This window comes from Schistocerca serialis, chromosome 3 (assembly GCF_023864345.2).
Source record: "Schistocerca serialis cubense isolate TAMUIC-IGC-003099 chromosome 3, iqSchSeri2.2, whole genome shotgun sequence".
Lineage (NCBI taxonomy): Eukaryota > Metazoa > Arthropoda > Insecta > Orthoptera > Acrididae > Schistocerca > Schistocerca serialis.
In genome coordinates, this window is record NC_064640.1 from 160,834,101 (window position 1) to 160,848,211 (window position 14,111).

Genomic DNA, 14,111 nt, shown 5'->3' on the forward strand with positions numbered 1-14,111 from the left:
CTGAATGACAGGCTTGGTAGCGTGCGTCAAATACACCTTTTCAGTCAACTTCGTGTGAGATAATGGCTCCGACGGTATTTAAGTCCCTAAACGCACGGTAAGACTCTGAATCGTCTTAGTCTCTGCTGAGAAATCGCTGGGCTGATTATCAGCGAACATTCAAACTTTGTGCCGAACTGGGACTCAAAAACCGAAACTGGACCTTTCAAGCAATCAAATACTCAACGCGGGCTAAGATATTTTCATTCTGGAATCCCTTTGCTTACAGAAGGCCTGCTCAAAAGTCTCTCTCCGCCAAACACACTGATCCTGGTATCGAAATTTTGCCTTATTATTCTGTTAACTGCTGCTTGGCAGCTGATAGTTAACAAAACGGAACGAGAAGTCATGTAGTCGATCGACTGTTTGAAATGTCCATCCATTCGTACATAAACGCATTTTTTCCGTCAGCATCTGTAGTTCCGTCCACGTTAAATATCAGAACTGGGCGTTAGGCGGTATGGAGCGGTCACAGAATTGCTTCTAGTCTCTCGACTGCTCTTAAAACGCTGTGAATACGACCTGCACAGGGTACAGATGGTTGTTCGAACTCCGCGATTGTGTGGACAGCTTCCTCAGATCGCCTCGCGGAGTAGTTGATAACTTTCACTCAGGTCAGTGGCCTCTTCTCAACGGCCTCCGAGCCGGTACCCAAGGTGTGTTCAGATTGTATCTACAGACAATATAGTTATCACTTTTTATGTAGATTATATGTTATCTGTGCAGTTAACACAATAAACTGGCGCTCTGCCCTTGAAATTCCTACTCTACAGTTGCATGTTAGGCAGCTTCAGCTCCTTATTACTACGTATCATAAATAAATACAATGCGTGATAAACGACGGGTGGTAATTCGTTTTTAGTCAGTCATCGTAAAAATAAAATTTACATGGTATGCGATGAAACAATGACGGAGGAGCATGTGACAACATACAATTTCCATTCTTTTTTGTATCATTTTCCATGTTTTTCTACTTGCGACAGACATCTTTGGTACGTTAACTATATATCGTTCTAAATGTGGCCTCTTTCGATTAAATCATTGCTTTGCTTGTCCCTGTTTTTAAAATAATCCATGACACTATGAATCGAAGGGCTCTGTTAACTCTCTACGCCCTTACCAGTGTATTCTGAAAGCCGTATCAGCTTGTGTTCTATCCTAACCAAGAGACAGTTTTATTTCAACAGGTAGCTGGATAGTGTTGGGTAACAGGCTGCACAGCAGTAATGTCAGTATCACGCCGATTGAATATTACGGGCTTCCTAAGCAAACTATTATAAATTAAAAATAAATAGTTGATTACATATACCCTATCCGTAATCCTGTAATGTATATGATGAATTCGTGTAATTGTGAAACATATATCTTTTAATATTTCTTTATTTCAAATTATCATTTTTTGTTTTAAGCAGATTCAAACCGCCAAAGTGTCGTACTGCAGTGTTCTATCTGCACAATTGCGCTAAACGACGACACTGGGATGACTGTTAGCACGGGCTGTTGAACAAACCTATGTAAAAGCACATGTTCTTGGCCATCTGAAGATAAGTGGTTACCCACTGGAAACTAGTTACACGATGCAAATAAACGATAACACCAAAAATGACGTTTGCGGTGATTTTATTAATAGCTAAAACGTTTGGATTCTCATTCGAAGCTTATATGAGCTGGCTGGCTTTGTCGGTTGGTGAAGTGAGCTGCTGCAGCCCCCTCCACGACGCTGCCATTCCATCCCTCCCTTTCCACCTCCTCCTGTCCCCCCTCCAGGCTGTGTGAGTCACAGGTCTCTGTGCCTACTGCCTGCCGCTTAGTTGTCAGTCCGCTGCAGCCAGTTGTCGGAGAAGGAGCGCTTTGGAAGCTGTAGTCAAGCTACACACGTCCTAGCCACGTTTAGACTTTGTCTTCGCTTTGCTGCTGTAGTAATTCAGTTTGGTGAGTACTTGAGCATTTAAAATATTAGTTTTGTACATTTATATATGAAAAAGCGTAGAATTTTTCATTTTGATGAAGGGAAACGTCTGGCTACCAATTTTAGGGTGTGGTTTTTCCATGCTTGTTGGAGTGGCTAGACGCACAAAAAGTGACTTCTTACTGTGGTGTAATAAAATATATGGTACACCCGTGAGAATTAAATCCATATATTAAAGCAGATGGAATTAAATTTTAAAATCTTTTATTGTAGTTTGTAATTACAAGTTTATATATAGCTGTGCAGAACTTGATGTATTGCAGTTTTACTTTTTATAGGTATAAAAATGAAGCGTTATAGCTCTTAAGTGATGATTTATTAAAAGTCCACTAGTTCGAATGTTGCTGAGGAACTCGCCAGTCGAAACACTGGGCAACTTAAGTGTAGTTTGAACAGAGTAAGAGTTCGAAAAATCTTGTCCCTGACTGTTAGTGTCGTGAAGGATACTGCGTTTAACTGTTTGTAATTACTACGCATGATGCAAAGAAACTTGACTTCTTGCCTTCACCACCCCCCGCCCCCTCCTCCTCTGCCTCCTAAGATATACTGCATTAAGAAAACAGGAAGTGTTTCCGGTGTACGATGAACGTTAAGAAACGGGATAATGGCGGAGGCAGCTGTGAGGTCTGCCTCCCCTTCAGCCAGCACACGGACATCACACTTTAGTTCGTAAGGTTTCCTAACTGGCGATTGAATGGGCTGTTGGCATTAGTGAAAGTTTACTATAGTAAAGCCATCAAGACTACTGGTTAGTTAACTCTGCGGAACGACAGTAGAGGTAGTTACGTAGTTTAATCGGGGATGAAATAGAAAGGGCAGTTCATACAGTGAGCAGCTTTCGTTGTACGTGGAAGGATGGATGGATGGTAGTAAGGCCCCCTCAAAAGAGAAGACAAAGAATGTGATCATTTGCTGTTTAGGATCAGATTGTGTGTTGTTGAGAGGCGTGACTCGTTTTGCTTTATAGTAGCAGAGATCGCATATATTTTGACGTAAAGATGTACTTGAATGTCTACGTAACCCAAGATTGTTTATAATTCAACGAGGTCGTACTTTCTTTTCTTTACACAGCAAATGGAATAGTGTTTTCCAGATACCACATGGCGGTTTATGGGGCGTAGTGGCTTGCGTCCTGTTTACTATTCCTAACCTTCAAATTCAGTAAAATACCGGGGAGTTACTTTGATGCAGACTGGTGCTTTCGTGAGTAATCGTCTTAGAATTGCTCCGCGTGCGATATGTAGTGGGAACTGAGGCTGGTGATGCAGATAGGTCTTGTAGTCCAGAATCACTAAATTAATATGGGAATGAGATCGTAAAGGTGGAATACATTTTTCTGCGACAGCTGTAACTTCGCAGTGTGACTGTAAGCTGACGTGTCAATGCAGCACCGGAGGGCCTGCTATGCAATACGAAATTGTTGCAGTGCGCAACGTATACCATGGAGGTATACAGTAGTAGCATGGCACTCTGAAGCAGCATGGAAATCGCGTTGGGAAAATTTGTATTTGTAACTTTTCCTTTTCGCGATCTAACAGTCGTGACCTCTGCTAGGTGCAATCTGCTCCTCTTCTTTCGAAGGGCTAGGTCCGAAATTTTTGCTGTAGCGTAACAAATTGCTATTGTAACGGGTCGTGTGGCGGTGCGTCCGTGTAATTGCAGCAAGCGCGACCCGGCCGGCGTCATCGACCTTGGGGAAACTTGAACTCAGCTGCGCATTTTTGTTCGTATCGCCACCTTTAGGGCATTCACTCCGCCTACTGTTTTAGTGACTCCGTGACAAGACTCGTCATTTCTGTGGGCGTCTGCGCTTAATTCTTTCGCGCCCTCAATCAGATTCAGGTAGTGTTCCACAGTCGTGTTAATAAGTTCCTCATATTCGCTATTCGCATGAATATCTTTGGTCTCACGACCTCGTGCTCCTAAAGTGCAACTCTCTCTCTCTCTCTCTCTCTCTCTCTCTCTCTCTCGTGTGTGTGTGTGTGTGTGTGTGTGTGTGTGTGTGTGTGAAAAAAGTCTACCATTCCCGCGTGTTATCGGCCTAAATTTAAGATGGTAATTGGCGGTGGGAAGTAATCTCGTTAAATAAAAATGTTCCACGACTATGTTGCCAGTATTCCCATTCGATAAGACATCGTGGAATGCTGACGGTAATGGTGTGCCTGCTGATTTCCGAATTCTGTTTCCCCCTTTTGTTCGTGTTTTACCACACTGTAAGGTTGTAAAGCACCTCAATTTACAACTGATGTTCAGCACTTTATAGAACCGCCATGTGCCTGAACTACCACAGGAGCTATTAAGATTATTTTTTTGGGCAGACTCTAGAGATACAGAAAAGGCGCGGGCCATAACTGACATGGAACTGTGGAGGCGGTAAAGGTGTGTGGGGTAGCCAGGTGGTTGCATGGAGATTGCTTAGCGCATATGGAAACGGGAGCAGCTGCTACTACGTAGGCGTGCAGGCCGGTTGCCATAAACGGCAGCTGCTGAGCCGTCGCGCCCTAATATAGGAGCGAGCGCTGAAAGGCAGGAGCTGTGGCGCGCGGACATGCAGATGGAACAGGTGAACAGAGGATGAGTTAACGCTGTTGGGTCCTCCTTTCCAACAGCAGCGCCATACGCATTAGGCAAAGGACACGTCTTATGGTTCTAGATTACCAAAGCACTTTGCCTACAGGTCCAGTCTGCCGAATAATCAGCGATTGCCCCAGCAGTTTCGAAGTTCTAGTACTCGGAATGTCATTTTACATTTCCAGGATATTCTAACATGTGGCACCTTTAGAAACTATCGCAATCCCTTCTCCCGATCATGATGGCTTCGGAGAAAAACATAATGTACGCTGCATGTCGTGGGATCACATAGGTTTTCGCTACGGGGCAAGCCGTCCATTTATGTAAGGAATAATACGGAATGTGCAAGCGGAGGTATTAGTATCTTTGTATAACGTTGTACTCTATATTCAATAGGTAGAGCTAAGCAGTCAACTGCCTTGGCTGCGCAGTGCTTTTGTAGTTTGGCGTCAGTCAAGAACGTAACCATTAGCAATGTTTCGCTGCTTCCTTTTTTTCTGTGTGCTCAACAGCAAACGCGGCTGGTCGAAGTTTCGAAAAAGTTAGGATCACACATGTAGCTGCGCTCCAACCGAACGGCTAGTGTGGGATCCGGTTGTATAAATACTGGTGACGTCACAGTGGCACAACATACGGCATCAGTAAGAACTGCTCGGCGCGGTGCGTCCATCCTTGACCCTTCAGAAAGCCGTTTCTAACTTCATTGCTGTCTTGACAGTGAAGCGTGAAAATGATTAATCATCAAATCCCTTGTACCTCATTTATCCAACTGACTACAGGTCATGCGCTATGAACTCGAAATATCCTGAGACCATCGGAGTGCAAATTAGTGAACCTCTTCCGTATGGACAGGGAAAGTGTTATGAAGATAGCGCTCAAATTAGGTCCGAGCGCTTTGTCTGTTTCGAAGCGATTTTTGCGAAGTCGGTAACACTGGCTTTTCTAGTAGCAGTGCATACCAGCAGCTTTTTACTAGGTTGTGAAGCCTTTTTTACCACTTCGTAGTATCTTTTAGATGTGGTTACTTCAGTAGTAGTTAGTGAAATTAACCTCGGTGGGGATGAAATGAAGGCGGGTGTAGGCTCTTGCCTATTGATCGCAGCGGGCCCTGTGCACTTCCCGCAAAGTCAACGGCCGCAGTAACGATTGTGTGGCGTGGCCTTCGCAAGCTATGCCCGTGGCGCCAGCTGCCGGCATGGCCCGCGCAACCTATGAAACCTATGGGGCTGTACCGGGTTTAGAAAGGACGTGGAAAATAATTTGAGGTGCAAGCTTTTGTATATAAATGACTAGGTGTCAGAAGCAGTACTATGGTTTATCGCTCAGGACACTGTAGCGTTTAAGAAGCTTGTGTTCATTCAGAATGCGTATAAATTCCATACTTGTTAAATTCGAACTCCCTCGAATGTGGACAATGGAGGGTATCAGTTGTAATAGAATGCGCAAACTGGTTATTACTGGCCACATTAGAGGAACTCGCTCCCAGAAATCGAAAGAACTAAAAGGATGATGTAATGCACTGAACACTTAGGTTTAGACTAATAAATATTTTTGTTAAAGAAGTGTGCCATTAAGATACACAGGTTGAGTCATTCAAGCTAGATTTTTTTTGGTGCGGGGGGGGGGGGGGGGGGTGTAGTAATGCTGTAAGCTGAATATCACAGTAATGCAGTTTAGGAGATTGTTTGCAATGACATTGGGAGATGGAAGAGCTGCAGTTTACACAAATTTGAACTGTTATTTACTGTACTCTTTGAAGGTGGTTGAAATGTTTGTAGCTCACTGGTTCATTGGCAGTTCTGTTGACATTATTAAGTATTAGCTTATGACTTAACCCAAAGCAAATTTGTCACTTTCATAAATGACAAAATGATGGAACTGTTAACTGTAAGTAGATAAGCTGTGCCTTTCATAAAGGAAAAGGTGATCACTAGTGCACAAAATGCTACAGCAGGTTGCAGGAATCTAATTCCTTTGCAAATAAATTACACTGAAAAGTTGGGGGCTATCATTGCTTCTGCCTACAGAATAGAAATAAATAAGAAATGTGTAACACTGTTATAAACTGTTAACATTAGGTGGTCTTGTTAAAACATACCTTGTCTATATTAGTCGTCATTGATAAGTTGTCATTAGGAGTATTTGTTCCCAGGCTATGCATCACTTAAGTTTAATACACATACATCAAAAATTGCCGCTTCATTGATTTTTCACTCCTTCATTTGAACAGAATGTTGCCTTTCTGAATTTGATCATTTTATCATTTTTTATTTTGTTTCGCTATTAAGATTTGTGTGAAAACATTAAATACTTTGAAACCTGCAGCATTTGAGTGATGGCCAACCCAGCAAGTCCATCCTTGAAGGATCTCCCAAAAGTTGCTCCAGACTTTAAAAGTGAACTGGAAGGTTTCAAGCCAGACAAGATGAAAAAGGCAGAGACTCATGAAAAAAATGTTCTGCCTACTGCTGAAGGTAAGATATCACTTGATTAGGCTAAAAAATTGGAGGCATTATTCTGTAGTTAGAGGTATTGTATACATTTGTTACATGGAAGGTACTGCAAATTGGATAACACTTCAGTTAAAAAATGAGTTACTGATGCTTCTGATTTTTAGTGTGTGTGTGTGTGTGTGTGTGTGTGTGTGTGTGTGTGTGTGTGTGTGTGTGTCAGTCCAGTGCATTCAAACAATAGATTCGAGGCATGTTTTTCAATACTTGTTTATGAATTAGATGTGAAACAGGAGAAGCAACACTCGGAACTTATTCAGGGAGTCGAGAACTTTAAACCCGAGAGGTTAAAGAGGACAAATACTCAGGAAAAAATAGTCCTTCCTAATGCTGAAGGTAAGTTGTTGGTTTCACAAGCAGCCATTTTGCTTCCATGCTTAGAACCCATTACGTCTGCTTAAGCACTGCCCTGGAGAAGACTGCTCTAATACAATGATTCAAATTTTTCTTTTTAATATTGAAGGAAGATTGACAAGCAAGTCAAAATGTTACTCACTATGTTAATCCTGTGCTACTATGGTTAAAATTATCGTGTACTAAGAAAGTTCAGTGGGACTACTTTAACTGGAAGTTCAGTATACCTCTGAACATGGGACTTCGGTACTACTTTCCATAGAAAGAACTTGTCTGCTTTCTTGGAGTTCCACCTGTTTCTCCCACAGAATAACACATTCCATTAAGATATGTGGAAGAAGTGTTGGAAGGTGAAATATTTGGTTATTTATATGGGATGTAACAGGTAAAGCTAATTAATGCATGTTTTGCATAGCTAACATAACTGCTGAACAGCTTATTTTGACTGCAAGGTACTAGAGATTATAAAGGTAAGTACCTATCTGGGGATATAACATTCTAAGAGTTTGGTTGGTTAATTCACACAAATTTGGTACCTTTTTCATAAACTCAAGTTATTTTAGACAACATTGTGACTGTGCAGCAGTACTTTGAAGGTACCTGCCTTTGAAATATTCACTTATATGTTAATGGCATCTGCTAGTATTTCCTTTGGTCTAAAACAGTTAAAAATGAAATTTTTTTCTGTTGTAGCAAAGGTGTGTGTAATGCTAGTAATGAAATGTTCTTGAAAATTGGCTTCCCCTATTTCTCATTGCAGAAATGAAGGCTAGCTCCATGAAAAGATACCTGCTTACTCATATGCAAGAGGTGTGACAGTGTTTCAAAATTTGCATAAAGTAGTGAAAGTACACTCTTTCACAATACGTAAGCTTGTATTGTAAAGTTACCTAAATATTAAAGGAAATGTTTGTGTTCAGCAAAATAAAGTGCTTAGTTACAAAACTGCCTCACAAGTATCCATAAACAGCAATTAAAATATTAATACTAGTGTTGAGAAATTTTGTGGTTTGTTCAGTCTGTTACTTTTCTGAAAGGTGATTTAATAGAAACTGTTACAAAATGTCATTTTACTCTGGTAAAAGAACTTCATCAATAACTAATGAACATTGTTAGCATCATTCGGTACCACAGACACAATACATATAGAGCCAGTATTGTTTCCCCTTTAGCAGTGTGGTTGGTGGTTGCCTCATACTGCCATTAATATGAAAATGGCAGTCACACTGCACATAACTTTATACGCAAGTGTGTTGCTGTTGGTATCTAACCCTGCCACTATTTAAGTTAACCATGTGAGGTATTTGACTGCTTATATGCTAATTCTGGCATAACTGGTGGTGCTTGCCTGTAAAACACTGTGAAGATGGAGTGTCAGTGTGCTTAAATAGGTTTAACTATTGCTGTTGTACACAAGAATCCTTGCTGTGTTTTGAAATGTGCATATTGTGTATGCTTTCTGAAATACTGGAGCAGATTCTACTGAAACAGTTAATAACCTTAATGCTCCTAAAGTCGATCACATTTCAAAACCGTGAATATAAAAATTAATATAACTTTAAATTTCAGACACCGTCAAAATTGCGATATTTTGTGGATTATGAAGTTCTAAAAATAAAAATGCTTGTGGGGGTTTAACACTTTTCACACCATTTACAATTGTCTATTTTAATACAGAATACCCCAAAAACTCGCAATGTAACTGCAAATAGAATAATTTTCAGTGTTTAAAGTTGGGTCTTGATGCTCTAATGTTTACTATAAATTTTTTCAGATGTGGCCACTGAGAAAACACAGAAGGCTTTGTTGCAGGGTGTTGAAAAATTTGACACAGGAAAACTAAAACACACAGAAACCCAAGAGAAAAATCCCCTTCCTGATAAAGATGGTATGTCTTAAAAGTTTCTTAGCATGTTTATATGGTTTCGAACAATGTGCATGAATTTTTTTCAATTAAATTTCTGCTGTAGAAAGCTTAGCAATAAAGCTCTATTTGTAAGAAGAATATAAAGGAAAGCCTTTTACATTAATTGCCACTATCTATGAATGCCATGGCTGTGTGTGTTTAAATTCATGCTTGTTTTGTAGTTAAATAAGAACAGTTTCTCAGAGCTTTTAAATATTAATAAACAAGGGAATCTTGCTTCAAGCTATTAACAGATAATTTGCAGTGTTCTACAAGCTTGTTTTTTCTGCATGTTTAACATTGGCTTTGAAACTTCTGGCAGTTGTTAGACAGGAGAAAGTTCACCAGAATTTACTGGAAGGTGTGGAACATTTTGATAAATCTTCAATGAAACACACACAAACACAAGAAAAGAATCCTCTGCCAGATCCAGAAGGTGGGTAGTTATTTATGTTACTGGTAAAAACTCTTACCTGTGCCATTACTTACTGGTTTTGGGATAAGGCTTTGCAATGCACTAATGTCACCAGGGTACAATTCCTGTGTCATTCCTTAATGTGGTAATCACTGTACAACAGAATTAAAGGATAGCTTTTCAAAACCCTGTAATTGTCTCCTAATTGTGGTGCATAAGTTTGAAATTTGGCTCGAAGGTGCCTACAACCTTCCTCTGTGATGGTGCGAAAGTGTGGCACCCAGCGACATCACCCTTGGGCTTGGCGACATGTCAAACAGCAAGGTGTCTACAGCTCAAGAGCTCATGTGAGCTGTAACATAGGTTGGTGTCACATTATCACCAAATTTCACCACAATTCTGCCCAATGCCACTGTGGACATGTTATAAGTTCATCACAGCCCAATATCCACATTTCACCTTCTTTTTGATGTCTGTGTGATGAAAGTCATAACTGCAACACCCAGGCTTGAAAACTCTTGGTTCTCTTACAGGTAGATGAGGAAAAATGTCGGGCACTCTGCCACTCAGTTGCCACAAAAGGCCTCAGGGGGTGGCATGAAGGGTGTCAATGAAACCATCCCTTTCCCCGAGGAGTTGATTGCCAAACACTTCAGTCGAAAAGGAGTGCGTAGTGCGATGAACAAGATGATGTTGACAACCTTAAACACTGCTGACACCTTCTGATGTTACAACCCTTCTGATGACACTGTGGGGCTGGATCCCCATTGAATGTGTTTGCGCCCCTTTTGGAGTGCAGTGAAACTACAATTTTTGCTTTTGTATTCAGGGTGAAACCAGTAGGGACCATTCAACAAAATTTGAATGTGATCTGAACCAGTAAAGATACATGTGCTTTTTCAGCCCTACTATGGTGTGGTGATGCAGGAATGCAATATTAACATGTGCATGAATAAAATGGCACAGTCTCTCTAATAGCCTCCAGTTTGGCAAAACCTTTGGTGCACCCCTTCACCTTTGTTGATCACGTTAGAAATGTATTGTCAAACCAAGGCCTTCTTGTGGAGGTTCTGGGTGGTGGGGTGTCTAAAATGTTTTTATTGGCTGCCTGTGAGAAAAGTGTAATGCTGGGTGTCCTAATTCTGACCTCTGTTGCAGACACATTCGGAGAGGATGTTTGGTGACAATGTGATGACATTATACCATCTTACGCTGACATGACCTTCCTTGTCTCTCCTCCCTCCCCCCCCCCCCCCCCCTGCACATGTTGACACCTTGCTGTTACATGTCAGAGTGCGAGGGTGAAGTTGCAGGGTAAAGTAATTTTGCACCATTACAGGAGGTTGTTGGCACCTTTTGAGTCCAATTTCAAACTTACACACCACAATGAGGGAGAGGGTGTGCAGTTATGGGTTTTCGAAACTAGTGACCCTTTAATTTTGTTGTGAAGTGGAGTGGCTAGGTTCTGTGCTTGGTGCTGCATACACTAAGATGTCTCCCCAAAAACCTCTAGATATGCACAAAAATTTTATGGAAAAATGTTTTCATGTGGACACATTTTAATTGTAAAGGAATATTCTTGGGCAATTGGATTACTATGTTTCTCTGTATACTTGGCTATAAATGGCCCTATAAGAGTAGATACTACAGTTCATGGAAATAAGTATTTTAATTTTTGCTTTCTTTTGTAGTGGTGATGGATATGCAGTTGCCAATAATCAGCATGATGAAAGTAAACTACCCAAACTCTAATCAACTGTGTTGATATATGTAGCTGTAACCTTTTTTCTCCTCCGTGATTTTGGTATGGATGCAGCTTCATGCAATTATTGTTGCTCATAGCAGCAGTAACAGTCCTCAGACTGCTGCCCATATGTCAGTTAGTGCAGAAATAGGTTTCCTGCAGTGCCATGACCATAGGAACAAAATTGTGATTGTACTATAAAGCACAAAATCTTTCATAGATATTTGTATTTGCACCCAAGAATTGAATTGTATCATGTAAATCTTACTCTGTGTAAACATGAAGTAGCTTTCCTTCCGAGAACATGTGAAGTTCTGAGCATACTTGTCCTTTGATGGAGTTACTTCGGTGCTGTCTGGATTTCAATGTCCCCATGAATGTTTTCTTGCTCACCTGTAGGAAAAAAATTGTTGGATGATGTTCAGCTCTTCTCCACATTTAAAAGTTGTGGTTCTTCACACTACACCACAAATTTCTTAGTGTCCTCCACTACAGCTTTTGCCTTGTTTTTGTGTATGATACTCCATATGTTAACTAAGGCCATTGTTTCTGCACTTCGGTCAAAACAAACATATTGCTGCTTTAATTTGGAGTATTGAATATCTAAAGTTTTGCATGGCATCTGTGAGGCTTTTAATAAATGCATGACTTTGCATTCAACAATTCAAATTTTTTAAGGTATGAAGCTGCATGTAATGTTATCTTAAATTGTTACTTTCACAGGCTGTAGATAGATTAACTTTCACCATGTGGTATAAAATTCATTTATCAATGAATATATTTGTTAAAAGTATATCTTTTTCACAGTATTGTAGGCAAGTTCTTAATATGCTTGCTCACTAACATCTCAAATAATATTTAGATTCCAGAATATACATTCTTCGCAACAGGCGGCAGACACTCGTAACTTTCTTTTCACAGAAGATAAATGAGTATGTAAATGTTAATTGTTTCTCAGCTAAACTGAGACAATTTCTCATTGTATTGTGCTTCTGCTTTGAGCAGGATTTTCTTATAATTATTTAAATAGTAGCAATAAACAGGTTCTCTTCTGCTGTAAAATGTAAATGTTGAATGAGGTTAATTTCTGAAAACATTGCTTGACTTCATAACCCATCCTGCTATATTTAAAATCGGCAGTGCTTCATAAAAGTTGCCAGTAATTTGAAATGAAACAAGAGTACATATGAGTAGATGGCTGTTGTGCTCCAAAATTTGTTTGGAATCACATTAAAATTGTTGAATTTAATGATTAAAATTATCTTTTAAAGCAATCCAACAAGAGAAAGGAAAGCAAAATCTGATTGCTGGAATTGAGAACTTTGATACAAGCAAACTGAAACATACAGAAACTCAGGAGAAAAATCCACTGCCAACAAAAGAAGGTAGGACATGGATTCAAACTTGGATTATTCACAATGTCTAACCCACTGGTGTTCGTAACCTTAATGCAATGTTATGTTTATTTGCAGCTATTGATGAAGAAAAGAAGGCATAAACATGAAACTGTGTAACAAAGACTGGGCTGTTACAGACTCGGCTCAATTGGGATCACATTTTTATCGTTTTTTGCTACACTTCACTATTTATAGAATTTTTTTATTGTCCGGCCATTAAACAACGAAAATTTTGTATTATGTGCTTCCACTTAAATTGCTGGTACAATAGTAAAGGAGACTTCCACTAAGACATTAAAGAAGTCATGACAGCAGTTTGTGATGTCTTAATGTAATGTCCTAATGCTGAAGCTGGTCAGAACTGTAAAGAGATTGTGATGTTTAAAAAATAGGCCTTTAGTTTGTAAAACTGGGATGCAGTGGTACTAATGATAATCAGTGATATTATATAATGTATGTCTTATTTTGTAAACATACACCTAAGTTTTTTTACAATCAACAGTAAATGCTTTATACAACTTTTGGAATATAGAACATTTCAAATGTAGAATACTTACTATTCATTTGTATAAAAGCGATATCCAGAAGGTTATGTGCAACACTATCCCCTGAAACTAAAATGTAGTGGGATAGTGATGAAATACAGAATTGCTCAATTTTGTAAGAATTTATTTTGAAAGGAACTATCTTTGTTAAATTTTTCCAGTATTTCTTTATACATTCCACCATTCATGATAGCAAATTTCAAAGGTTTTTCCACAGAATTGTGCAAGACAGATTTGTTGCTTTAATCATGTGCTAACTGTGTGAATGTGTTGAAAACTTTTGGCTTTTAATCATGAAGTCTTTCTTTTTGTGGGAATGTGGCAGTATTTAAATGTGGTGCGATGCATACTTTTGCACTTCATGAGCAGTTATGTCAGCTGCCAAGAAATTTTGTGTGAATAAAAGTTGGAACTTTGTCCAAATGTATGAATTTCCTGAATGTCCCATTACTCCCTATTGTTCTGAAAGATATTTGATTGGATCTTTCTTAACCTCAATAAATTAAACCAAATGAGAGTTGGGCACCTGTGCTCAATGCAATATCGGTCTTGTAGTAAAACGCATTGTTACATCCAAGCTAACTTCACCAAACACAGCAGTAATTACACTGATGAGCTTAAAATGTTGTGTGTTTGAGGAACTTGTCTGGTATTATGCAAG

At 39.7% G+C, this 14,111-nt stretch overlaps 1 protein-coding gene across 5 annotated transcripts; it reads left to right on the forward strand.

Moving 5' to 3' along the window:
* The first annotated feature begins 1,814 nt into the window (after positions 1–1,814).
* Positions 1,815–13,873, forward strand: LOC126469867 (thymosin beta). 5 transcript variants are annotated; one of them, XM_050097179.1, is made up of 7 exons: positions 1,815–1,971; positions 6,905–7,053; positions 7,312–7,425; positions 9,218–9,331; positions 9,672–9,785; positions 12,780–12,893; positions 12,981–13,873. In XM_050097179.1, exons 2-7 carry the CDS (start codon positions 6,915–6,917, stop codon positions 13,004–13,006), a joined length of 621 nt encoding a protein of 206 aa, XP_049953136.1. In that variant the 5' UTR covers positions 1,815–1,971; positions 6,905–6,914; the 3' UTR covers positions 13,007–13,873. The 5 variants fall into 5 exon arrangements, with proteins under 5 accessions (XP_049953136.1, XP_049953139.1, XP_049953140.1 ...); XM_050097181.1 differs by lacking the exon at positions 1,815–1,971 and adding an exon at positions 2,670–2,786; XM_050097180.1 differs by lacking the exon at positions 1,815–1,971 and adding an exon at positions 5,734–5,844.
* Positions 13,874–14,111: the final 238 nt, after the last annotated feature.